The sequence below is a fragment of the Pongo abelii genome, chromosome 19 (genome assembly GCF_028885655.2).
Source record: "Pongo abelii isolate AG06213 chromosome 19, NHGRI_mPonAbe1-v2.0_pri, whole genome shotgun sequence".
Taxonomy (NCBI): Eukaryota; Metazoa; Chordata; class Mammalia; order Primates; family Hominidae; genus Pongo; species Pongo abelii.
The window spans coordinates 43,877,375-43,903,347 of NC_072004.2; the positions used below are offsets into that span (position 1 = coordinate 43,877,375).

At 40.7% G+C, this 25,973-nt stretch overlaps 1 protein-coding gene across 3 annotated transcripts in view; it reads right to left on the reverse strand.

Annotated features, from left to right (window-relative positions):
• SSH2 (slingshot protein phosphatase 2) overlaps nt 1–25,973 on the reverse strand; it is a 301,444-nt gene that overhangs the window by 154,096 nt on the left and 121,375 nt on the right. For all 3 annotated transcript variants that reach the window (XM_024234588.3, XM_024234586.3, XM_063718080.1), the window contains one exon: nt 14,367–14,410. In XM_024234588.3, coding sequence (XP_024090356.1) covers nt 14,367–14,410 — 44 coding nt within the window. The remainder of the gene's footprint in view (nt 1–14,366; nt 14,411–25,973) is intronic.

Here is a 25,973-nt window from a genome sequence, read left to right on the forward strand (position 1 = left end):
AGAGCCTTTAAAGGTGTACACTTAACCATTCCAGCGAGGCTACTCTGTACGATAGCAGAAATTTAAGAAAATGAGAAGACAGCTCACTACACCCCCTGGTGGCCACCCCCCAAACATTTATAAACGGCAGATAGTTCTCTATTCTGTACAGGAAGTGTAACCCACATGGTGGGAGGTGCACAGACAGGGTACAGAAAGGCCCACAGCAAAAGATGAACAGTGGCTGGGCACGGTAGTTTACGCCTGTAATCCCAGCACTTTGGGGTCAGGATTCGAGACCAGCCTGGTGAAACCCTGTCTCTACTAAAAGTACAAAAAATTAGCTGGGCGTGGTGGTGGGCCCTGTAATCCCAGCTACTTGGGGGGCTGAGGCAGGAGAATTGCTTGAACTCAAAAGTGGAGTGTGCTGAGATCACCCCATTGCATTCCAGCCTGGGCGACAGAGTGAGACTCTGTCTCAAAAAAAAAAAAAAAAAAAAAAAAAAAAAGATGAACAGCTTAAATGTGATCAGTTACAGCCACTTCCTAATAAATGGAAAGCTCTACTTTTGTTTAAAAACAACAACAACAAAACAAAACAACAACTCTGGCTGGGCGCAGTGGCTCACGCCTGTAATCCCAGCACTTTGGGAGGCCGCCGGATCACCTGAGGTCAGTTGTTCGAGACCAGTCTGGCCAAAGTGGTGAAATCTCATCTCTACTAAAAATACAAAAATTAGCCGGGCGTGATGGTACGTGCCTGTAATCCCAGCTATTTGGGAGGCTGAGGCAGGAGAATTGCCTGAACCTGGGAGGCGGAGTTGCAGTGAGCCAAGATCGTGCCATTGCATTCCAGCCTGGGTGACAGAGCGAGACTCCATCTCAAACAGCAACAACAACAAAAAAAGCCCTCTGTTTCTCTTTCTAATGTGTATTTCCTGTCATAAGTGCAATCAATATTCAGCTTCTCCATGAAATGTTAACATCATCACTCTATTTCTTAAGAGTGAGGTGATAGAGCATTTTATTGCCAAATCGCTCAGAAAAAAAGTTCCTTGTATTGTATTTATAATTTCTCTGTAAGTATGAGATTGTTTCAATGTTTTTCTTTTTTTTGAGATGGGGTCTTGCTCTGTCTCCAGGTTGGAGTGCAATCTCGGCTCACTGCAATCTCTGCCTCCTGGGTTCAAATGATTCTCCTGCCTCAGCTTCCCAAGTAGCTGGGATTACAAGCGCGCGCCTCCAGGCCCAGCTAATTTTTGTATTTTTAGTAGAGACGGGGTTTCACCATGTTGGCCAGGCAGGTCTCGAGCTCCTGACCTCGTGATCCACCTGCCTCAGCCTCCCAAAGTGCTGGGATTACAGGCGTGAGCCACTGCACCCGGCCTAAACATTTTTTTAAAGATAAAAAAGATGAGGATTAAATTATTAGCTCATATTTACAATGGACCTACTTTTTTCCCCACTTTTTCTCCCTTTTTTTATTTTTTATTTTTTATTTTTGAGCCAGAGTCTCGCTCTGTCGCCCAGGCTGGAGTGCAGTGGCACGGTCTCAGCTCACTGCAAACTCTGCCTCCCGGTTCACGCCATTCTCCTGCCTCAGCCTCCCAAGTAGCTAGGACTATAGGCGCCCACCACCATGCCCGGCTAATTTTTTGTATTTTTAGTAGAGACGGGGTTTCGCCGTGTTAGCCAGGATGGTCTCGATCTCCTGACCTGGTGATCCACCTGCCTTGGACTCCCAGAGTGCTGGGATTACAGGCGTGAGCCATCGCGCCCGGCCTTTTACTCCCTTTTTAAAATTTAAGTACAATACTCATATTCTCAAAAAGTTAATATAGTCTTTAACTAGAACATATACTGAGGCAGAAATAAATTTGTCCTCTTTTCACTGCTGAAAGATGGGCAAAATAGTAAATATATTGTCATGATATTTAAATCCATAGAAAAATTATTTCACCAAATAGGTTTGAATAAAGATGAAGTCCTATCTCAAAGATGAAAAATAAACAGAGCAAATACACGATAAAGAAAACTTGACAAGGTACCACAGACAGAAATCTGGAAGAAAAATTTAGCTGCAAATTAGTAACAGTGCCACTGAGAAACCATCTCTTATATAAGGACATGCCCTAATCCTATGTTTTCTTTCTTTCTTTTTTTTTTTGGAATGGAGTCTCGCTCCGTTGCCCTGGCTAGAGTGCAATGGCGCAGTCTCGGCTCACTGCACCCTCCACCTCCTAGGTTCAAGTGATTTTCCTGCCTTAGCCTATCGAGTAACTGGGACTACAGGTGCGTGCCACCACGCCTGGCCAATTTTTGTATTTTTAATAGAGACAGGGTTTCACTATGTTGGCCAGGCTGATCTCGAACTCCTGACCTCGTGATCTGCCTGCCTCAGCTTCCCAAAGTGCTGGGATTACAGGTATAAGCCACGGTGCCCGGCCCAATAACTTCTTTTCTTTTCTCTTTTCTTCTTCTCTCCTCTCCTCTTTCTCTCTCTCTCCTCTCTCTCTTTCTTTCTTAACAGAGCCTCGCTTTGTCGCCCAGGCTGGAGTACAGTGGCAAAATCTCAATCTCGGCTCACTGCAACCTCTGCTTCCCAGGTTCAAGCAATTCTCCTGCCTCAGCCTCCAGAATAGCTAGGATTACAGATGCGCGCCACCATGCCTGGCTAATTTTTGTATTTTTAGTAGAGATGGGGTTTCACCATGTTGGCCAGGCTTGTCTTGAACTCCTGACTTCAGATGATCTGCCTGCCTCGGCCTCCCAAAGTGCTGGGATTATAGGCATAAGCCACCATGCCGGCCCTATGCTTTCTTTTAACTGCCTTCAAACTGTTTCTACTTGAATACTGCCCTGTTGTTTCACATATCTAAAGGCAAACTCTTCATATGGTTTCTGACAGAGTTCCCTTTCTTAACTAATAGTATTTCTAGTACAGTAATCAATATTCTTCTATTCCTGTTCATTCACTAAGCATTTACTGAGGGCCAGCTACATGCTAATTGGATACCAAAGTAAAAGACATAATCCCTGTCCTCATGCTGCTCTCATACAGGAACTAGCCATTTGCCTGAATTACTGCAACAGCTTTCTTGATAGTTTTCTTGTCTCCCCTCCCCTCATGCTGTATAATACTGCCAGACTCTTTCTGGAAGTCATGTTATACATTTTTTCTTTTTTTTTTTATGTGCAAGACCAGAGTTTTATTACTACTCAAATCAGTCTTCCTGAAAACTTGAGGATCAGAGTTGTTTTTTGTTTTTTTTCTGAGATGGAGTCTCATTCTGTCATCCAGGCTAGAGTGCTGTGGTGCGATCTCGGCTCACTGCAACCTCTGCTTCCTGGGTTCAAGCGATTCTCCTGCCTCAGCCTCCCGAGTAGCTCGGATTACAGGCATGCGCCACCACGCCTGGCTAATTTCTGTATTTTTAGTCGAGATGGGGTTTCGCCATGTTGGCCAGGCTGATCTCGAACTCCTGACCTCAGGTGATCTGCCCACCTTGGCCTCCCAAAGTGCTGTGATTACAGGCATGCGCCACTACACCTGGCTGATTTTTGTATTTTTAGTAGAGACAGGGTTTCACCATGTTGGCCAGGCTGGTCTGGAACCCCTGACCTCAGTTGATCTTCCCGTCTTGGGCTTCCAAAGTGCTGTGATTACAGGCATAAGCCACCGCACCTGGCCTGGATCAGAGTTTTGGTATAAAGGATAATTTGTTGGGTGGGGGGCCATTGAATTGGGAGTGCTGATTGGTTGGCTCAGAGATAAAATCATAGGGAGTTGAAGCTGTTCTTTTATACTGAGTCAGTTCCTGAGTAGGGGCCACAGAACTGGTTGGCAGGTCCAGGTGGGGTCATTCGGTTGTTAGAAATGGAAAAACCTTATGTATTAGTCAGGTTTCTCTATAGGGACAGAACTTTATATAAATATAATATTATATATATAAAATATATAATATTTATATAGTTATATAATATATATTATATATATAAAATATATAATATTTATATAGTTATATAATATATATATATTATATATATATATAAAGGAGAGTTTTTTAAGTATTAACTTACACGATCACAAGGTCCCACAATAGGCTCTCTGCAAGCTGAGGAGCAAGGAGAGCCAGTCCGAGTCCCAAAACTGAAGAAGTAAAGAACTTGCAGTCCAGTGTTTGAGGGCAGGATGCATCCAGCATGGGAGAAAGATGTAGGCTGGGAGGCTAGGCCAGTCTGTCCTTTTTATGTTTTTCTGCCTGCTTTATATTTGCTGGCATCTGATTAGATTGTGCCCACCAGATTAAGTGTGCATCTGCCTTCCCCAGCTAACCTCTTTTGCAACACCCTCACAGACACACCCTGGATCAATACTTTGTATCCTTCAATCCAATCAAGTTGACACTCAGTATTAACCATTACACCTGAAAAGGCATCTCAAAAAGCTGATCTTAGGTTCACAATAGTGATGTTACCTTTAAGAGTAATTGGGGGCTGGACGCGGTGGCTCATGCCTGCAATCCTGGCACTTTGGGAGGCCAAGGTGGGTGGATTACCTGAGGTCAGGAGTTCGAGACCAGCCTGGCCAACATGGTTAAACCCCGTCTCTACTAAAAATAAAAATAAGCTGGGCGTGGTGGCACGAACCTGTAATCACAGCTACTCGGGAGGCTGAGGCAGGAGAATCGCGTGAACCTGGGAGATGGAGGTTGCAATGAGCCAAGATTGTGCCATTGCATTCCACCCTGGGCAACAGACCAAGATTCTGTCTCGGAAAAAAAAAAAAAAAAAGAGTAATTGGGGGCCGAGGCCAGTGAATTGCTTGACGTCAGGATACAAAAATTAGCTGGGTGTGGTGATGGGTGCCTGTAATCCCAGCTTCTTGGGAGGCTGGGACAGGAGAATCACTTGAATCCAGGAGGCAGAGGTTGCAGTGAGCCGAGATTGCACCCCACTGCACTCCAGCCTGGGTGACAGAGCTAGACTCCTTCTCAAAAAAAAAAAAAAAAAAAAGAAGAAGAATTAGGGAAGTTGTGAATCCTATGACCTCCTGAATAATGGCTGGTAATATTTAGAATTAGTCATGTCATTCTTCTACATATAGATCTATCAAATCGAAACTCCTCTGCTTTTAAGGTATAGACAGTTACCTTCTTACTGTCCTAAAACATATTAGCGCCTATTTTCAGACTTTTTATGATATCCTTCCATTCTCCCCACTCTCCTATGTTTGGAATGCTACCCTTTTCTTCTGTTCTCCTATCTAAATCCCATTCATTCATCATGACTCAGCTCTTCCGAGAGGTTTTATGAGACTTCTCTGGCCCACATTGCTTTTTTCCTCTCCTCTGCTGCAAATTTTATTTTCATTGCTATCTTTGAAACAACTGAGGAAAAGACCGAATTTTCTTTTTGTTTTGTTTTTATTTTGCTTCATTTTTCCCTTATAAAGACCAAATTTTCAAAGGTGAAGAATTTTTTCAGCAGATGGTGAGTAATTTTTTATGTCCATGAAAGACTAAAGAGGAAGAAACTACGCTTAAAAACAGGGGAGGGTTTCAGCTGAACATGAAAAATAATTTCTTCATTTTCAGAGTAATAAAAAAAGTATAACATATTATATGTATTGCTTGAATTGACAGAAGAAATGTAAAACTCCTTTATACAATTCTTATCTTGGGGTTGGCACCCACAAGAATGAAAGAATTCTACTATAATTAAAATTAAATTAAGATCTCAAAGTACGTTGTTTCCTACCATAACTATTCACTATTCACCTTAAAAAAGGTGTCCTGAGATTGCAAAGATATATTTCAGTGCAATCTTGTTCATTTTTATTTATCATCTTATAATTGTATTAGGTTGACCCATATGAGACAGGTGTTTACAGTTAATATGGTTGAATATTGGCGCTTCATGTTTTTTTTTTTTTTTGAGACAGAATCTTACTCTGTCGCCCAGGCTCTGGAGTGCAGTGGTACCATCTCTGCTCACTGCAACCTCTGCCTCCCGGGTTCAAACGATTCTCCTGCCTCAGCCTCCTGAGTAGCTGGGATTACAGGCGCGTGCCATCACGCTCAACTAATTTTTGTATTTTTAGTAGGGATGGGGTTTTGCCATGTTGACCAGGCTGGTCTCCAACTCATGACCTCATGATCCACCCACCTCGGCCTCTCAAAGTGCTGGGATTGCAGGCACGAGCCACCGCGCCCAGCCCGTTTACTTTTTTTTTTTTTTTTTTTTTGAGACAGAGTCTGCCCGTGTAGCCCAGGCTGGCGTGCAGTGGCACCATCTCGGCTCACCGCAAGCTCCGCCTCCTGGGTTCACACCATTCTCCTGCCTCAGCCTCCCCAGTAGCCGGGATTACAGGCGCCCGCCATCACGCCCGGCTAGTTTTTTGTATTTTTAGTAGAGACCGGGTTTCACCGTGTTAGCCAGGATGGTCTTGATCTCCTGACCTGGTGATCCACCCGCCTCAGCCTTCCAAAGTGCTGGGATTACAGGCGTGAGGCGCCGCGCCCGGCCCCGTTTACTTTTATATTTATCTTCCTGGCTATTCCCCGGTCAGCAAAGTGGGTCATCACACAAGAAAAAGCTGAGTTCATAAATATGCAAAGGAAATACTGGCATCAAATTTCATCTTTTAACCAAATAGTGAGACAAACAGGTTGGAAAGGTTCCCTGGCAAAACTCCAGCCAGCCTGCATACTGAGGTGGAGCTTCGGGAAGTTCGCACAATTTGCATGGGGAGGAGCCTGGCCCCTCCTCTTCCTTTGTGAAACCTGGGATTCAAACTGCAAGGCAGAAGGAACCAGCAGGAATTCTAGCCTTGCGGAAAGTCCCTGTTCCCCCTTTGTTTTCCTTTTTGCCCCATAAATCCCATTATTCTCAGCCTTCAATCATCTGTGAGCCTAAATTTTTGTTGCCATGGGACAATAACCCTGTCTTTAGCTGAACTAAGGAAAAGTCCTGCAACAATAGTTAATGATATAAAACTTGATTTTCTGTAATTGTGTTATCTTTTTATGCCTGTCTTCTGAGAAAAAAAAAAATATTGCTGGAGTTTAAATATCACAAAAAGGTGGCTAGCCATGGTGGCTCACACTTGTAATCCCAGCACTTTGGGAGGCTGAGGCAGGAGGATCACTTGAGCCCAGCAGTTTGAGACCAGCCTAGGCAACATAGGGAGACCCCGTCTCTACAAAAATAACAGAAAATATTAGCTGGGCATAGTGGTGCATGCCAGTGGTCTCAGCTACTTGGGAGGCTCAAGTGGGAGGACTGACTGAGCCCGTTACTGTATTGCTGCACTCCAGCCTGTGTGGCAGAGCAAGACCCTGTCTCAATCAATCAATCACAAAAAGGGGCTAGTATGGCATAAATACATTGTTTCTTAATTGTGGTAAAATAAACATAAAAATTTCCATCTTAACTACTTTTAAGTGTACAGTTCACTGGCATTAAGTACGTTCACAATGTTGTGCAACCACCACCACTATCCATTTCTAGAACTTTTTTCATCTTCCAAAACTGAAGCTCCGTACCCACTAGGCAATAACTTCCCACTCCATCCCCCAGTCACCATTATTCTGTCCGCATGAATTTGATTATTCTAGGTATCTCATGTACGTGGAATCATACAGTATTTGTCTTTTTGTGATTCGCTTATTTCACTTAGCTTAATGTCCTCATTTTTACCCACGTTGTGGCATGTCAGAACTTATTTCCTTTTTAAAGGCTGAACAATATTCCATTGTACATATAATACCTCATTTTGTTTATCTGTCCATGGTTGATGAACACTTGGGTTGCTTCCATCTTTTGGCTATTGTGAATAATGTTGCTATGAACACGGGTGTATGTATCTCTTAAGACCCTGCTTTCAATTCTTTTAGGTATCTAAAAGTCAGGAGTCCAGAAGTGGACTCAGGAGTGGACCCAGGAGTCCAGAAGTGGAATTGCTGGATCATATGATCATATTCTATTTTTAATTTTTTGAAGAATCATCATACTATTTTCCATTGCAGCTATGCCATTTTACATTCCCACCAATAGTGCACAAGGCTTCCAATTTCTCCATATCCTCACCAACGCTTTATGTTGATAGTGGCCATCCTAATGGGTATGAGGTAGTATCTCACTGTGGTTTCAATTTGCATTTCCTTAATGATTAGTGATTTTGAGTTTTTTTTTTTTAAGAGACAGGGTCTTGTACTGTTACCCAGGCTGGAGTGCAGTGGAACCTTCTTAGCTCACCACAGCCTTTAATTCCTGGACTCAAGCAATCTTCCCACCTCAACATTCTGAGTAGCTGGGACAGGTGTGTGACACCACACCTAGCTAAATTTTTTTATCTTTTGTAGAGATGGGGTCTTGCCATGTTTCCCAGGCTGGTCTCAAACTCCTGGGCTCAAGCAATCCTTCCTTCTCAGCCTCCCAAGTGCTGGAATTACAGGCATGAGTCACTGCATTCGGCCTTGAGCATCTTTTCATATGCTTATTGCTTATTTGTTTATCTTCTTTGGAGAAATGTCTATTCAAGTTCTTTGCTTATTTTTAAATTGGGTTGTATGATGGTTAATTTTATGTGTCAACCATCAACCTGACTGGGCCACAGGATGTCCAGTATTTGGTTAAATATTATTCTCGGCTTATCTGTGAGGGTGTTTCTGGATAATATTAACCTTTGAATCAGTAAACTGGGTAAAGCAGACTGTCCTCTCCAGTGTGGGTAGGCCTCACTCAATCTATTGAAGGCCTGAATAGAACAAAAGGCTGAATAAGGGAGAAGCTACTCCTTCTGCCTTTGAGCAAGGACACTGGTCTTCTATTTTCAGACTCAGACTTGGACTCAGCAAATGGTGGACTGAGCCACCATTGGCTGTCCTAGTTCTTAAGCCTTTGGACTTGGACTGGAACTATACCATTAGTTCTCCTGGGTTTCCAGCCTACAGATCTTGGGACTTCTCAGCCTCAATCATGTAAACCATTTACTTAGAATCAATTTCTTTCTTTTCTTTTCTTTCTTTCTTTCTCTCTCTTTTTTCTTTCTTTCCCTTCCTCTCTCCTTCCCTCCCTCCCTTCTTCCCTCCCTATCTATCTATCTATCTATCTATCTATCTATCTATCTATCTATCTATCTATCTATCTCTATGAGATACCCCTTTTGGTTCTATTTCTCTAAGAACCCTGACTAATACAGATATTGGTCCTGAGAAATGGGGTGCTGAAGCTTTGAAACCAGGTGATGGGTAGAAGAGTTTTGAGGTGCATGCTAGAAAAAGCCAAGATTGCCATGAAGGGACTGCTAAAGGCAATTCTGGTGAGGGCTCAGAAAGGATAGAAGAGATCTGGAGAAAATGCTTCCATCTTCTTAGAGAATACATAAAGAACCACAAACAGAATATTTGTAGAAATATGGATGGAAAAGCCCATTCTGACGAAGGCTCAGATGGAAACAAGAAACATGTTAGTGGACAATGGAGAAAAGGCAATCCTTGTTATAAAGTGGCAAAGAACTTGCGCTGGATTGTGTCTGTGTTCTAGTATTTTGTGGAAGGTAGAACTTGCAACAGTGGAATTGGACATTCAGCTACAATGGTTTCTAAGCAAAGTGGTGAAGGAGTGGTTTGGCTCCTTCTGGCTGCTATAATAAAATGCAAAAAGAGAGAAATGAATTGCAGAAGGCATTGTTAAGCAAAAGGGAACCAGAACTTACTTGGAACATTCTCTGCCTGTGCATACTGCAAAAAATGAGAAAGCATGTTTGGAAGGGAACACAAACAGTGTGGCTGACTGACCATATAAGGAGGGTAGTGTTGGTGTGAACCACAGGCCTAATCAGCCGTCTCAATAGAAGCCAGGATAGAGAAGGGATTATGCAAATAGAAATACTGCCAGCTAGGACTAAGGGAAACAGAGAAAATGAAATGGAATAAAGGAAGACTGTGACTACGCATTATCCTTCAAGAAAGGGGAAGAAGGATCCCGAAAGGCAATTCAGTGATGATCATCAGGGCTTCTACTCTCATCACACCCACCATGGGTGGCAATCAGGGAGCAGGCTGTCTTCACTTCAGTTTCAAAGGCTAGGACCACTAGCAAGCAGAGTTGTGTGGGCAGGGCTCTTGCAGAGAGCCCTGTGGATGGCACTCCACTGAGCTGAAGGGGCAGGGCCACCACATGAAGCAATGAGGGTGACACTGCCACTCAAGTGCATCTGGAGAGCACAGCATCAAACCAAGAAGGATTATTTTCAAGTCTTAAGACCTAAGGGGATTTGCCTTGCTAAGTTTTAAACTTATTTGGGACCTATCACTCCTACTTTCCTTCTGATTTCTCCCTTTTGAGATAGGAAATCTATCCTATGCTTACCTCACCATGGTATTTTGGAAGTGCTTAATTTACCTGGTTTCACAGGTTCACAGCTGGAGAGGAATGTTGGCTCAGAATGAATCATTCCTGGTCTTATTTGTATCTGATTTAGATGATATTTAGATAAAACTTTGGACTTTAGGCTTCAGAATTGATGCTGGAATGTTTTGTCTTTTAAGGGTGTTGAGATGGAATGAATATATTTTGTATATGAGAATATGAATTTTGTGGGTTCCTGGGCAAAATATTATGGACTTAATGTTTGTGCCCCCTGCTAATTCATATGTTGAAGCCCTATCCTCGAAAGTGATGGTATTTGGAGGCGAGGCCTTTGGGAAGTAGTTAGGGTTAGATGAGGTCATGATGGTGAGCCCCCCATGACGTGTCCTTAAAAGAATAGGAAGAGACCAGAACATGCTCTCTCTTTCTTTCTCCCCACCAAGTAAGAACATTGAGAGAAGGTGGCTGTCTGCAAGCCCGGAAGAACACCCTCACATGAACATGCCGGCACCTTGATCTTAGATTTCCCAGCCTCCAGGACTGTGAGAAATAAATGTCTGTTGTTTCAGCCACCCAGTCTAGGTATTTTGTTATAGTGGACTGACAAGGGTTTTGTTTTTGTTGAGTTGTAGGACTTCTTTAGCCACATTCTGGATATTAACCCCTTACGATTTGCAAATATTTTCTTCTGTTCCATGGGTTGCCTTTTCACTCTGTTGATAGTGTCTTTTGATGCACAGAAGTTTAAAATTTTGATGTAGTCTAATTTATCTATTTTTGTAGTTATGGTTGTTATCTGTGAACAAAGCCATCATAATTTGGTCTAATTGTACTGAAAGATTTTTTTTTTTTTTTTTTGAGACAGAGTCTTGCTCTGTTGCCCAGGCTGGATTGCAGTGGCGCAATCTCAGCTCACTGCAACCTCTGCCTCCCTAGTTCCAGTGATTTTCCTGCCTCAGCCTCCTGAGTAGCTGGGATTACAGGCTCATGCCACCACATCCAGCTAATTTTTGTATTTTTAGTAGAGACAGGGTTTCGCCATGTTGGCCAGGCTGGTCTCAAACTCCTGACCTCAGGTGATCCACCCACATGGCCTCCCAAAGTGCCGGAATTACAGGTGTGAGCCACTGCACCTGGTCTGAAAGATTCTTTTTATGACTTTGTCAATAAATGGCATTTGGCTAAGATGATGATGATGATGATGATGATGATTATTATTATTATTAATTTTTGAGACTGAGTCTTGCTCTGCTGCCCAGGCTGGCATGCTGTGGCTCGATCTCGGCTCACTGCAACCTCCACCTCCAGGATTCAACCAATTCTCCTGCCTCAGACTCCTGAGTAGCTGGACTACAGGCGTGCACCACCACACCCGGCTAATTTTTTGTATTTTTAGCAGAGATGGGGTTTCACCATGTCGGCCAGGTTGGTCTTGAACTCCTGACCTCATGTGATCTGTCCGCCTCAGCCTCCCAAAATGCTGGGATTACAGGCATGAGCCACTGCCCCCGGCAAAAATAACAGATTATTAATGCAATGTCTTCTTTGTTACCTGGAACTGGCCTTTAGTTTTAATGATATGCTGTTTACTATTTAATTTCCTACTACAAGCTACATTTGAACCCACAAACTGACAAGATGAGTTCAGCCATTCTTAATTAAATGATTCAATGCTGGTTTATTCTGTGGTGAGTGATGGAGAACTCCAAACAATCTGTAGCAGTCAAATATACAAAAATCAATCTCTTACCGTATAGCTACAAGGGGCATTCAACTGGCAGGTAAGATAAGTTTCTTTGCTTCGAGTTGGACTAAAGCCTTTAGATTTAGAAATAGCTTGGCAAACACACTAAATGTAAGACATTATAACAGATTAGCAAATTTTGATTTTTTAATAGTTGCTACTAGGTTTTCTTCATTTCTTATTTCTATAAGTAATTCTTCTCTTGTGAATAGAAGAAGCCTGCAAAAACCCTCTGCTGGTCAAAGTGACAAAGTATTGCCAAAAACTTTTAAAAACAGGTCTTTATGATTCTTCTTCTTTTTTTTTTTTTTTGGTAAGACAGAGTCTCACTTTGTTGCCCAGACTGGAGTGCAGTTGTGTGATCTCTGCTCACTGCAACCTCCACCTCCTGGGTTCAAGTAATTCTTCTGCCTCAGCCTCCTGAGTAGCTGGGATTACAGGCATGCACCACCATGTCCGGCTAATTTTTTTTTGTATTTTTAGTAAAGATGGGGTTTTACCACGTTGGCCAGGCTGTTCTCAGACTCTTGGCCTCCCAAAGGGCTGGGATTATAGGTGTGAGCCACTGTGCCCGGCCTTTATAGTTCTTAATGGCTTGACAATTCAGTATTGTGAATAAGATAATAGACTTCCATTGCCTCATCATTAGGTAATTTTTTGGAACATTATTCCAGTGGATATTGAGTCAATATATAAAGCTTGAAATTGACCCAGAGAGCTTTAAATCTGACCTTCTAGAAAATATAATACTTATTTTTTCATTCTAATGGGAATATGATTATGATGCCTCTGGTACACATTCAGCTAAAATTTATTTTGGGTTTCTACCTCCTTAGCCCTATGCAAAAGAAGGACACTTCTCTTTGCTAAGAGACACGAGAAATTAAGCCTTAAGCCCAAAATTTATGTGATAACAAGTCAGGAAAAAAACTGCCAATAATCTCAGTTACTGATGAAAAGGAACTATTTTTATATTAAGTTGTAGTTTACAAGAAGGAGGTATACATCAACAAACACCTGATAATAATAATAATTTTTATTTTTTGTTTGTTTTTGTTTTTGAGACGGAGTCTCGCTCTGTAGCCCAAGCTGGAGTGCAGTGGCGCGATCTCGGCTCACTGCAAGCTCCGCCTCCCGGGTTCACGCCATTCTCCTGCCTCAGCCTCCTGAGTAGCTGGGACTACAGGCACCCGCCACCATGCCCAGCTTGTTTTTTGTATTTTTAGTGGAGACGGGGTTTCACCATGTTAGCCAGGATGGTCTCGATCTCCTGACCTCGTGATCCGCCTGCCTCAGCTTCCCAAAGTGCTGGGATTAGAGGCGTGAGCCACCGCGCCTGGCCTGATAGTTATTAAAGCAGCATTCCCTTTGGCCAGCTTCTTCACAATGAGCATGCTTATTGATCCTTTCTCTGTATCATCTAGAATGGCTCATTTGAGTTCCGAGGATACAAGTTTGGTAACATTGAAATGACCATCTAGAACTTACCAGGCCTGTTTCTTGTGGGAGGGAGTTACTTTTAAAAACCCCTTAAAGGAGGTAAAATAAATGTTATTTTATACTTCCTAGATTTCTCTCACAATTGTTTTCTTTTAATGTTACTGGGTACTGGCACCCTTCTAACAACATGCCCACTATTCCATGAAAGGAGGGTAAAAATGTTTTATTGCATTTTAAAAGATTAGGTAGGTTACTCAGTATACTTACTCAGTATACCCTTTGTATAAAAACAAAGTGAAATAGTTACCAATCTGCAAGAATTGCCAAAATTTATCAAATATGAATGACAAACTAAGTACAAAACTGAAGGCTGAAATGTTCTTCAGTTGATATTTTCCTAAAAGGTAAGGCAAATTTGCTTTTTTATTACCCCCAAGATAGTTCCTTGGATGCTTGGGTGAAAACTGAGCCAAAATTGACCTTTCTGCCTCTTTTTAAACCAATGTACCATTGAAAAATCTTTCTGAGTCAGTAACTGGATTCCTAAAGCATTCGCTGTCACTCTTTTTTTTTTTTTTTTTAAAGGGAGGAAGGTCCTGATACGTTGTCTCGAACTCCTGGCCTTAAGCAATCCCAAGTAGCTGGAATTATAGGCACAAGCCACCATGCCCAGCTGCAATCTGGTTTCTTGAGAGACCAAGGAAGCATGTTGAAAAACAAGGGTAAGCTAATCTGATAAGACTGAAAAAGAATTAGAGAAAAAACAATAACTACTACAAAAATATCCTACAACAAAAATGCCATAGGATATAATGAACAAACATACCTCCTGGGCTGTGACCGGCATTCTTCCTCCCCACTGTCTGCCTCCTGTATAGACAGAAAATGAAAAAAAAAATTAAAACCTGAGGTTTCATATCATAATATCACTAATATAATTTTACTAAGTTTCACATGTTGTATACTTGAACTAAATTCTCTTCAAAAAAAGTGACTTCAACCAACCCAGGAAGTTGATGTCAATAGAACTTACTCCTGGAGGTAACTTCAACAATAGTCCATGAACAAATTGCATTGACAATAAAGTGCTATTCATTAAAACAATTACCTCTGAAAACCAACTAAACATGTTATTTTACTGTTATGCTACTTCAGCTTCAAAATGAGTGGGCATTCTGACTACCACCAATAAATCTCATCAATATAACCTATTAATGATTCTGATCCCCAAAGAACAACCTAAACAATGAACACCACTTAAAAGAGAGTGGCCATGGTCAAATCACCATCAACATCAACATAACCACTTGTTGAATACTTACAATGTGCTAGGCACTGTGTTCCTCAATTTAAGTACATTACTCTACTTATTCCTTATAAACCCAGAAGGTTGATGGTACCAATTATTTTTAACTTATTCAAATACACACAGTAACATAGGATAAATCAATGTCATATAAAAGCACTGATGGTTAATGACCCACCCAGGGATGCCAAAAAATGACAACAACAAAAAGCACTGAATCATAGTTCAATTACAATATTTATTTCTTCTTAGTGTGGCACATAAAATAATAGAAAGTCTTATAACTTATGGCAATTTAGACTCAATGAATATTTTACAGATGAAGAAGCAAAAGGGAAATAAGTTGTCCAAGGAGACTCATGTGGTAAAGAATTAAAATGAAAAAATATTGACTCCCAACTAGCTGAAAAAGCTTATCATTTACCTCTCCCTGCCCTGGGTTAAAAATTAGTATATGTTATGATATTATACTGATCTTCACAGAGGCAAGAATATTGACATGAAGGAAAAGTGAGGAAAGATGGAGAGGCTTTTTCTTTAAATTTGCTCCCTGACAATTTGTATTTGTTCTCTCATCACTTTTGCCCTGTCTGGCAAACACAGAACTATTAGGTAGAAGGAGAAAAATAATCTCAGAGAATATGTGTACTGTCTGCCAACAAGCCACCTGCATTTTCATTTATGAAGCCATCCTCATCTACCTTTACATCATTCTGCCTCCTTTCCTGGGCAGCCAAGCCTAGCTCTGTAACTTTCATTCCCATGTTACTTTCATTATTCATTTCAAACATGTCTTTCTCTCTCTCTCTCTTTTTTTTTTTTTCAAAACAAAGGAAGAGCAAAACAAAGATTCTGCTTCCAGAAGGAGTACAGGTAGAAAGTGTCATAGTGTATTACACTCTTTGCATATAAGAGAGAGGTTTTAGGTTAGAAAGGTATGCCCTTTAGAGACTGAAAAAAGGTTTAAAATGGGTAAGAACTGTCTCTAGAATCAACAGTCAGAACCTGGAAAGTTTGCAAGAGTGAAAATAAAAGACTCAGATAAACAAATGTAAATGTTAGATTTTTGTGCCCAAAGGAACTGTAATAAATAGACATGATTTCCTGGAATATCATTTAACAAAGAGTGCTTCAGTACTGTTATTATTAATAGATCTCAAATTATAATGTAGTCTTCTCACATTTTTTTCCTTATCTTTTTTTAGACGTTGTCTCACTCTTGTCACCCAGGCTGGAGTGCAGTGATGCGATCTTGGCTCACTGCAACTTCCACCTCCCAGGATAAAGCAATTCTCCAGTCTCAGCCTCCCAAGTAGCTGGGACTACAGGTGCCCGCCACCATGCCTGGCTAATTTTTGTATTTTTTAGTAGAGATGGGGTTTTGCCACATTGGCCAGGCTGGTCTCAAACTTCTGACCTCAGGTGATCCACCCGCCTCGGCCTCCCAGAGTGCTGGGATTATAGGCGTGAGCCACCGCGCCCGGCCACATTATTTTTTAATTGCATTAAATATTATATAAGAATATATTTAACATATAAGTTATGAGGTACAATAATAAAATGAATACCTATGAACACCATTCCACCTAAGAGCTATAATAGTACCAACACTGTTGCTTCTGTTTGCCTCTTATCTCCTATTCCTCTTTCTATTATGTGACTACTATCCCAAAGTTTATACTTTTTTTGTTTCCACTTCATTATTTAAAAAATTTCAAACATAAAATTGAAAGATCTTATAGTGAACTTGTATATCTACCATCTAGATGGTATCATTAATATTTTCTATACTTTTTTTGTTTAGACGGAGTCTCGCTTTGTTGGCCAGGCTGGAGTGCAGTGGCACAGTCTCAGCTCACTACAACCTCCACCTCCCGGGTTCAAGTGCTTCTCCTGCCTCAGCTTCCTGAGTAGCTAGGATTACAGGCATGTGCCACCATGGCCTGGCTAATTTTTGTATTTTTAGTAGAGACGGGCTTTCTTCATGTTGGCCAGGCTGGTCTCGAACTCCTGACCTCAGATGATCCACCCACCTCGGCCTCCCATGGCCTAGGATTATAGGCGTGAGCCACCATGCCCAGCCAATACTTTCTATACTTTTTAAAAATCATATGTTTATTCATCTATCTGTCCATCTATCCATCTTACTTTTTGGATGCATTTCGATGTAAGTTACTGATATCAGTACATCTGCCTTTAAATGCATAATAATTAATTAGAATTCAGTATTTCTTTATAGTTTTTTCCTTTTTTTTTTTTTGGTTTAGAGATAAGGTCTTGCTCTGTCACTTAGGCTGTATTATGTGCAGTAGCATTATCACAGCTCACTGCAGCCTCAAACTCCTGGGTTCAAGCAATTCTCCTGCCTCACCCTCCTGAGTAGCTAGGACTACAGATGCACACTGCCAGGCCTGGCTAATTTTGTTTTTTATTTTTAAATTTTTGTAGAGATGGGGTCTCACTATGTTGTTCAGGTTGGTCTCAAACTTCTGGTCTCAAGCGATCTTCCTGCCTTGACCTCCCAGAGTGCTGGAATTACAGGCATGAGCCACCACACCTGGCCAGTTTTTTTTTTTTTAAGGTAAAATTTATATACAATGAAATATTTATATACAATGAAGGATCATCAGATGTTTTCTATTTTTGCCAATCTAATGTTTTATCTCATTATGGTCTTAATTTGCTTTGTCTTGAGATTAACTAATGAGGTTGGGCATCCTTTCATAGGTTTATGGGCTACTACTAGTTTCATATCCTTGCCCTTATTTCTAAAATAAGCACACCAAAAGAAGGATAATTCAAATTATTTTCAGTTTTTTGGTGGATTTTTCTACCTATGAGAATTGTGATGAGAATATGTGGATAAGTAAAAAGCAAAAACACCCTTGATGCTTTCTTATAGGGCAGAAGCAGCTAAAACCAGTTATGTCTACAGGGGTGAACTACACTTATTGAGTACCACTATGGGCTAGGTACTTTATATGTTGTTTCACTGAATGGGTACCACACCCTATGGACTTATTCAAGGTCATAAATGGTGGAGTCAGGATTTGAACGTGGGTCTATCTTTCTGCTATAATCAGCCGCATCTAAACTAAAAATCTTACTTTGATACTTATAACCCAAGATGGCAATTCGGAGGGAGCTGAAGAAGAAGGAATATCTTTTTTCATGGCTTTTAATAAAGTAATATCCTTTGCATCTTTCCTCTATGACTTCTACACTTTAAAGTAGCGCCAAAAGTGTAGAAAATTCCTTTGGCTCCCCAAAAAAGCAAATCAGAACAGTGTTTTTAACACAAGATCCCCAAATAATTTTTTCTTTATGTTTCAGTAGCCAGCCAAATGAATAATTTGCTTTCCCTTCTGTTTACTTCGAAAAAAAACCTGAGGGGGAAAAAATAGCATATCAAGGCATTGTAGGTCTTAGGGTAAAATGGATTTAAAAGGAATGAACAAAATGTTCAATTATGTTAATTTCAGCAGAATTCACTGCCAAAAAAGCAAAGACACAACATTTCTTATTTAATAAGAGTAACTATCGGGTAATGCAGTTATCTTGAACAGTAGCATTCAAATGGTAGCTGAAGGTGGAATGCTTACCATTCTATTCTAACAAGTGCAGAAACCAGATATAACAACCTTCCTTGTCAAGTAACTTCACACATTGTTACTGAAAAATGCCAAACAGTCAATCTCTTCAAAACATTGGAAATTACCAGGAGAAAAGTGTAGAGACAGCTCTTAGTTTCTTAGTGAACAGAATAATTTCTGATACGTAATGAGAATATCTAATTAAATAAATGACTAAATGTTTGTTGGCTTTTATATGATCAAATTTCCAAGAGCCCTATTGTTAAATAGCTTTTAAAGAGTATAATTACTTCTTATGTTCTTAAGAAAAAATTGACCTAGAAACAGTAAGGTATTACATTTAATTTTAGGGTGTTCAGGAACTATTAAGTATTTTTTTCTTTCTTTCTTTTTTTTTTTTTGAGACGGAGTCTCACTCTGTTACCCAGGCTGGAGTGCAGTGGTGCGATCTCGGCTCACTGCACCCTCTGCCTCCTGGGTTCAAGCGATTCTCATACCTCAGCCTCCCGAGTAGCTGGGATTACAGGTGTCTGCCACCACGCCCTGTAATTTTTGTATTTTTAGTAGAGATGGGGTTTTGCCATGTTGGCCAGGCTGGTCTTGAACTCCTGACCTCAAGTGATCCACCTATCTCAGCCTCCCAAAGTGCTGGGATTACAGGCATAAGCCACCATGCCTGGCTCCATTAAGTATTAATTGAAAGATTAATGCATTCTTATTAATCTGTTTACTACCTGATCATAAAAACAGGTCACTAAATAAAATATGTCTGGAAAATATAGAAGCACCCAAGTAATATTTGCTGAGAAGTAGGCTTGGCGGAGGGAGATGCTGCCAGCCTTGAACACTAGGCTAGCAGAGTGTCAAGCAATATTTTCCCAAATCTTATCATTCAAGATTCTTTACACTTTCTATTTGCTCCAATCCAAGTCGTCTCATTTATCATTCTCCAAACATTCCTATTGACTTCCTTTGTTCATGCTGTTGTATCAACCTAGAAAGCCCCTCTCCCCTCTCCTATATTTTCTAGTCTTCAAAGCTAGTTTCAAACACTAGTAGTTTGTGACATTTCTTTTATCACCTGACTGATGCTCTCTGTCTCCCTCCAAACCTAATGGTTACTGTGCATCATTTTTGTGGCACTACCAGTTCTGTTTCTGGGTTACAGCTGGGTACTTGTTTTATCTCCCATCATCAGATTGTAATCTCCTTAAGGGCAGGAACCATGCCTCATTGCCCTTTGCATCTCACTCTGTGTTTAGCACAATGCCCTATGTGCAGATGGAACTCAATAAAGAGTTGAATGAGTGACTGGAGCAGCTAACTAATGCCATGTGAATGCTTGAAGCTAACTAGCTATACATTTTCTGCTAGTAAGGACTCTACGCTGGTTACATTTTAGCCTTACCAGGTTAAAAGAATGGTTTTTGTTGCTCAGGAGTAGCCTGTGGCTAAGATCTGGCAGTAATACCTTAATACCTTACCCAAAGACTATCCTTTTGGTTAAGCAGACAGAATAATTTACTTGACCTCAATTTTTAAAAAATATTATTTTTTTTGAAAGATGAGGTCTCGCTATGTTGCCCAAGCTGGTCTTGAACTTCTAGCTTTAAGCAATCCTCCCACTTCAACCTCCCAAAGTGCTGGGATTACAGGTGTGAGCCACTGCACCCAGCCCACCTGCTCTCAATTATATATTCATTCATTCTCATTCATTCATTCATTCGACATTCACTGACTACCTATTATGTTTTAGATAGTAGGCACCAGGGAATGAAAGTAAGCACAACTGTCCTTATTCTTAAACAGTTCGTATTGTAGTTGGGGAGACAGTTCCATAAAACAGAAATTATAACGATATGTCATTTAGGCCTACAGCAAAAGGACATACAAAATGTTATAGAAGCAACAGAGGAGGAAGTGACTAACTCTGGTGTTGGGAAATCTTCACAAAAGTTAATTTTTTGGCTGGGCTTGAACTAGTGGGTTTTTGTTAGATGGAAAATAAGAGTATTGGCCAGGCATGGTGGCCCATGCCTGTAATCTCAGCACTTTGGAAGGCCAAGGTAGGAGAATCCCTTGAGGCAGGAGTTTGAGACCGGTCTAGGACACATAGCGAAACACTGTCTCTATAAAAAAAAAAGAAGAAGAAAAAAAAAGTAAGAGTATTTCAGGGAGAAGAACAGGCAAAAGAGCTGAAAACTGTAGAAGAATGAGAGTCTGATAAATTTGGGGAAGAGTGAGCAGCTGTGGATTTTTGAAGCAAAGGTACAGGTATTGGGGGTTAAGGCTATCAAATAATATTACTGTTACGAGTCTGTAATGATGGAAATTCCAAGATAACAGTTCTATGATCAGAAAAGATGGTTATGAATTGTCAATTCACTGGATATCAGATTATTCATCAGTTACCTCAGCCCTTGGAAATAAATGAATAGAAAGTATTCAGACAGGAAAAAGGAATCTAGTAGTCTTTCTAAGAGACATATGTGCTTTGAAACTGGAAGAGATAATGCCATGCTTCTGGCTTTTGAAAAAAGCAGATATAAGACACACAGGTTTGAGGAGGAATAAAGGCATCAGGTCTGCCACTTGGCTACTTGAAAGAGAAGGCTTAGATCTACTGCTAGAAACAGAGAAAAACAGCTGTTTGGGTTATCTATTGCTTTATAACAAATTACTGCTTTATTATATTTCATGATTTTATGGGTCAGAAATTCAAGCAGCACTTGGCTGGGTGATTCTTCAGTTCTACATGGTATTGCTAAGGGTCATTCAGTGCTATTCAGGTGATATTTAGTTAGTACATGAGCTGGTATACAGGATCTAAGCAGCTTCATTCACATGTCTAATGTCATAGCCTAGATGGGTGGAAAGCTGGGCTCAACTGGAAATGTCAACTGGAGTGCCTAAACATGATTTCTAATTTATCTTGGGCTTCCTCAAAGCATGGTATCCTCAGGGTTGGTCTTCTTGAAATATGGCTCAGGGCTCCAAAAGGACTAGTCCTAAAGGCTAGGCTCAGAGCTGGCATAGTGTCATTTCTGCCACACTTTATTGGTGTACCAAAAAAAGTCCAACACAGATTCAAGGAATTTGTGAAAGGAATTAGATTCCCCTCGCACAATAGGAGAAGTAGCAAGAATTTGTAGCCATCTTTAATCAACCCTATCGACCCTGGTGATTAATTGAATAGGTAGACAAAATGAACAGGACAGAAAAACAGGTAGTTAATGATAGTGAATGAAGTAGAGCTCCTAAAGCCTAGGGCCATAGAGCTATTTAGGAGGGCAAAGCAGCTAACTCTTAGGTCAGTGCAAGGTGGACTGAAGGCCATATGTACATTTTTACAGGTTAATGTCTATAAAGAAGTGTTCTCTTTATTGGGAGGCTAAGGACAAGAAAGGACCTGCAAGCGTGGCAGTAAAGACACACAGTATGGTCCAGGACCGAGTGAATACCTAGGCACTCATAATCTGAGAAAGCTGGTTTGGAAGAGGCTCAGACATGATCAAATCAGCAGTCCCCATATAATATGACCTTGTTTTAAAGTCTAATTTAGATCAAGATATATAGTATTGGCTGGAATCAGGAATCAGAGATTCAATTTAATCATATTTTATAGGGATATGACATGCATTAAAGTAAAAACAAAGTCAGAGGATCCTGGAATACTTACAATTAAAATCAAAGTCACATCATGCTCTTATTAATATTATGACAGGGTTTAAGAAACCTTAAATAAACAAACTTTCTTCCCTATAATTTTCAAGCAATAGAAAACCTCTGTGAGACACCTACTATTTCTCTAGTGTTTCTTTCAAACTCCTTTAAAATACAAATACGTGTGAATCACAGTCAGGATGGTCAGCAACAAGAAAGCCAGCTTGATTAGAGTTTTGCTGAAACAGCTTTGATTCTAAAGAAAAAAAAGTCCTTGGACAACAGCTAATTTAACAGACATCACAGTCCAGTCAATGCCCTATAGAAAATCTGAGCTCTGGATGTGAAACTGTTACTGGATGTCTTTTGTCTTCAATCCTTATTCCAATTTTTAAAAAAGTTATTTAATGTGTGCAACCTAACTCACCCACTTGTGATAATTTCAGAGTTGTTATACAGTCTTTTCTATCACTAGAGATCAAATTCATTGGTTTTAGAAAGCAACAAGTCTTTGTTGTTGTTGTTGTTGTTTTTTCAGCCAGGGTCATGCTCTGTTGCCCAGGTTGGAATGCAAAGGCACAATCATAGCTCACTATAACCTCAAATTCCTGGGTTCAAGTGTTCTCCTGCCTCAGCCTTCATGAGTTCACAAGTAGCCAGGACTATAGGTGCATACCACCACATCTGGCTTTTTTTTTTTTTTTTTGCGGGGGCAGGGAAGAGATGAGGTCTCACTAAGTTGCCCAGGCTGGTCTCGAACTCTTGGCTTCAAGTGATCCTCCCACCTCGGCCTGCCAAAGTGCTAGGTTTACAGGTATGAGCTACTATACCTGGCCATAAAAGGCAATAAGTCTTACAGTGTTCTGAACCTGTCACATCTGACAGGCATGCAATATGGAAACTTCACAAGTCACTGGTTACCTCTGGGTCCCTTTTAGAACTTTTTTGATAACAAAAAGCTCCAGGCCTCATGCCTATAAATTATTATTATTTTCGAGATGGAGTCTCATTCTGTTGCCCAGGCTGGAGAGCAGCGGCCCGATCTCGGCTCACTGCAAGCTCCACCTCCCGGGTTCACGCCATTCTCCTGCCTCAGCCTCCCGAGTATTTGGGACTACAGGCGCCGCCACCACACCCGGCTAATTTTTTGTATTTTTTAGTAGAGACAGGGTTTCACCGTGTTAGCCAGGATGGTCTTGAACTCCTGACCTCGTGATCCGCTCACCTCAGCCTCCCAAAGTGCTCGGATTACAGGCGTGAGCCACCGTGCCCGGCCCTCATGCCTATAAATTCTTATTCTTTAGCTCTGACGTTGGTCCACTGGTGTGCTGGAGCTGGCTAGGTTGTTAGATAACAATTGTTACATTTTTAGGAACCTTGTGAGACACATCGGTAGCCAAGGCAGATGTGTTTATCAGCAAAATCAGCAAATGCCACACATGAGCCCCTGCTTAGAAAACAGGCTTTTAAACATTTACTAGCACACAACAAGTTGTGGGGCCTGAGAATCAGTACATTAAAAAAGCTCTGTAGATAACTGATAAGCAGTTAAGACTGAAAACCTTTGGCTTAAAGGTTTGGAGAAACAACATCAAAAAGCCCAAGGTACACATAGCCTCTACCTACTCAAGGTACCTGTGCTAGGTAACCAAGGAGAGCAGTATGATCATAGAAACTCAGCTATCAAAAAAAAAAAAAAAATTCCCTTCCTAGACTATAAGCTCTGTAGAGCAGGACTATGTTTTTATAGTGCTAAGCATACAGAAGATGCTCAGTAGATATTAGACAAATTAATAAATGTAGTTCAAGATTTCACAACGAGTAAGTGGCAAAACCAGAAATAAACTTAGGCTAATTTCACTATATTTTGTACTTTTTTCCTCCATTAAGTTATTAGTCATATACTTGGTTTGCCAATCCAAGATGAGTGCTTAAATACGGGGCAGACAGCATGCGGCACCCATCATAAGATAGTAAGAAGACTCTGCCTCTGTGTCATTCTCTTGTTTGCCAGAACCAGAAAAGTCAACAAAGTCTCTTCATGATTATTGTCTCATCTGAACCACCCTGGAATGAATGCCATGTAGGTATGATTATAGCCTTATTTTTCAGTTGATGAATCTGCCTCATGGAAGTGAGATAATTTGCTCAAAGTAACCTAAGAGTACACAGCCAAGTCAGGATTCTGTCTGAAAAGGTCAAATAACACCTTCTGCCAGAACAGGTTGCTCCTCTTGTATTAAAGGAATGCTCCAGATTCTGCTCCCTTCTATTCAGGTGAAATTCCAGATCCCACTTTCTGAAGACCCCACACTTGGTCCATTTCCTTCGTTGTAGCCTGAGCCCTCAATATGGACATAGAGTCTTATGTTCAGCCAATACATACTGATACAGCTGTACTAACTGTTAAAATATTGAAATAGTGACTGCCTGGAGCCCCTCTGAGTGTGTCATGATCCAGCCACAACCAGGTAAATGCCTAGTGCAGCAGGGGACTTCCAGGTCTTGCTCCCACCTTTTCTGATTGGTTGATGGCTATACCATACTAGTTGTGAAATATTTTGAATATCTCCTCTTCTACTTATAGCCACATCTCTTCTGTTCTCTAAACTTTGGTTTAAAACTCTTAACTGTGATCTTAGCTTCACCTTGGGGATCCTACCTGTATGCCTCTTTTGCCCATATATGTTTTCTTATTTGTCTGTCCTACCAGCTATACCAATTGCTTAGCCTGGCTTCTGGGTTTAGCACCAGGCCTCTGCTACACATGATTACCACGCTTCCACAAGAAACTTAAACAATGAGAGGCACTCATAACACCTGGAAGAGGCTAAATAAAATCCATCTGTTATCTTTCTTGTAGCATTAAATATTCTAATTGCTCATGGATATAAAGAACAAGAGGACTAACCAAGGTTACAAAAGGAAAAATTATCTAGAAATAAGGATGAAGAACATGTAAAGAAGGATAATGAAGCAACACCGATTACTTAACAAATACTCCTAAATGAACAGCATAATTTTCTCAAACTTTCTAAAATCACTTTCAAACTACAAAGTAGGGAAATACAGTTAGTGGCCCAAGTAAAAAGGAAATTAGAATATTTAAGATGTAGGTATACTGCTAAGACAGTTTTCATTAGGGGGAAATTAATTGTTACTACGTTAATATTTTACTATTTATATTTAAATCTAGACAATTAGCTTTTCAGCTATCAATAGAGGAAAAGAGTCAGGATATTGAATATCTCTGAACAGCAAATAATCAATATACTCACTGAGAGCTGCTGGAGTCTATAGGGGACACAGAAAAGTGTGAAACAGTACCATACTCAAGGAGTTCATCTGCCTGAAGGGGTAAGGCTGTTTTATCTGAAAAGTTGATCCAAAATATACAGTATAAATGTATGGCACAGGAAGCACATGTCACAGGAATTCAGAAGAGATATGAAGAGAAGGGAAGAGCAGTAGAAATATATTTGACATCTTGGAGTGGCAGTGAACTGACTAGCTGAGTTGAAACCCAGAGCTTTCCTTAAGGTAGGCTGCAAAGATAAGCTGCAGGAGACAGGACTTTGAACCTGATCCTGTGAGGTAGCCAGGGAAGGTATTTATTAGCATCTTAGAAAATTATAAATATGTGTTTTTTTTTTTTTTTTTTTTAAGGAAACACTACAATTTGGAAAGCCAATCGAGAAAAGTTAGGTAGTTTTTCTGAAGCCAGTGACACTGCTAATTTAACTATGGGCCTCCACTAGAGGGCAGACGAGTCGAAGCTTACACTGTGGTTGAACTGGAGAAAGCAGTGCATTCATAGAAAATTCTGAGAAAATTATTTTGTTTAAAGACCATTTTCAGTGCCTTCAAACTT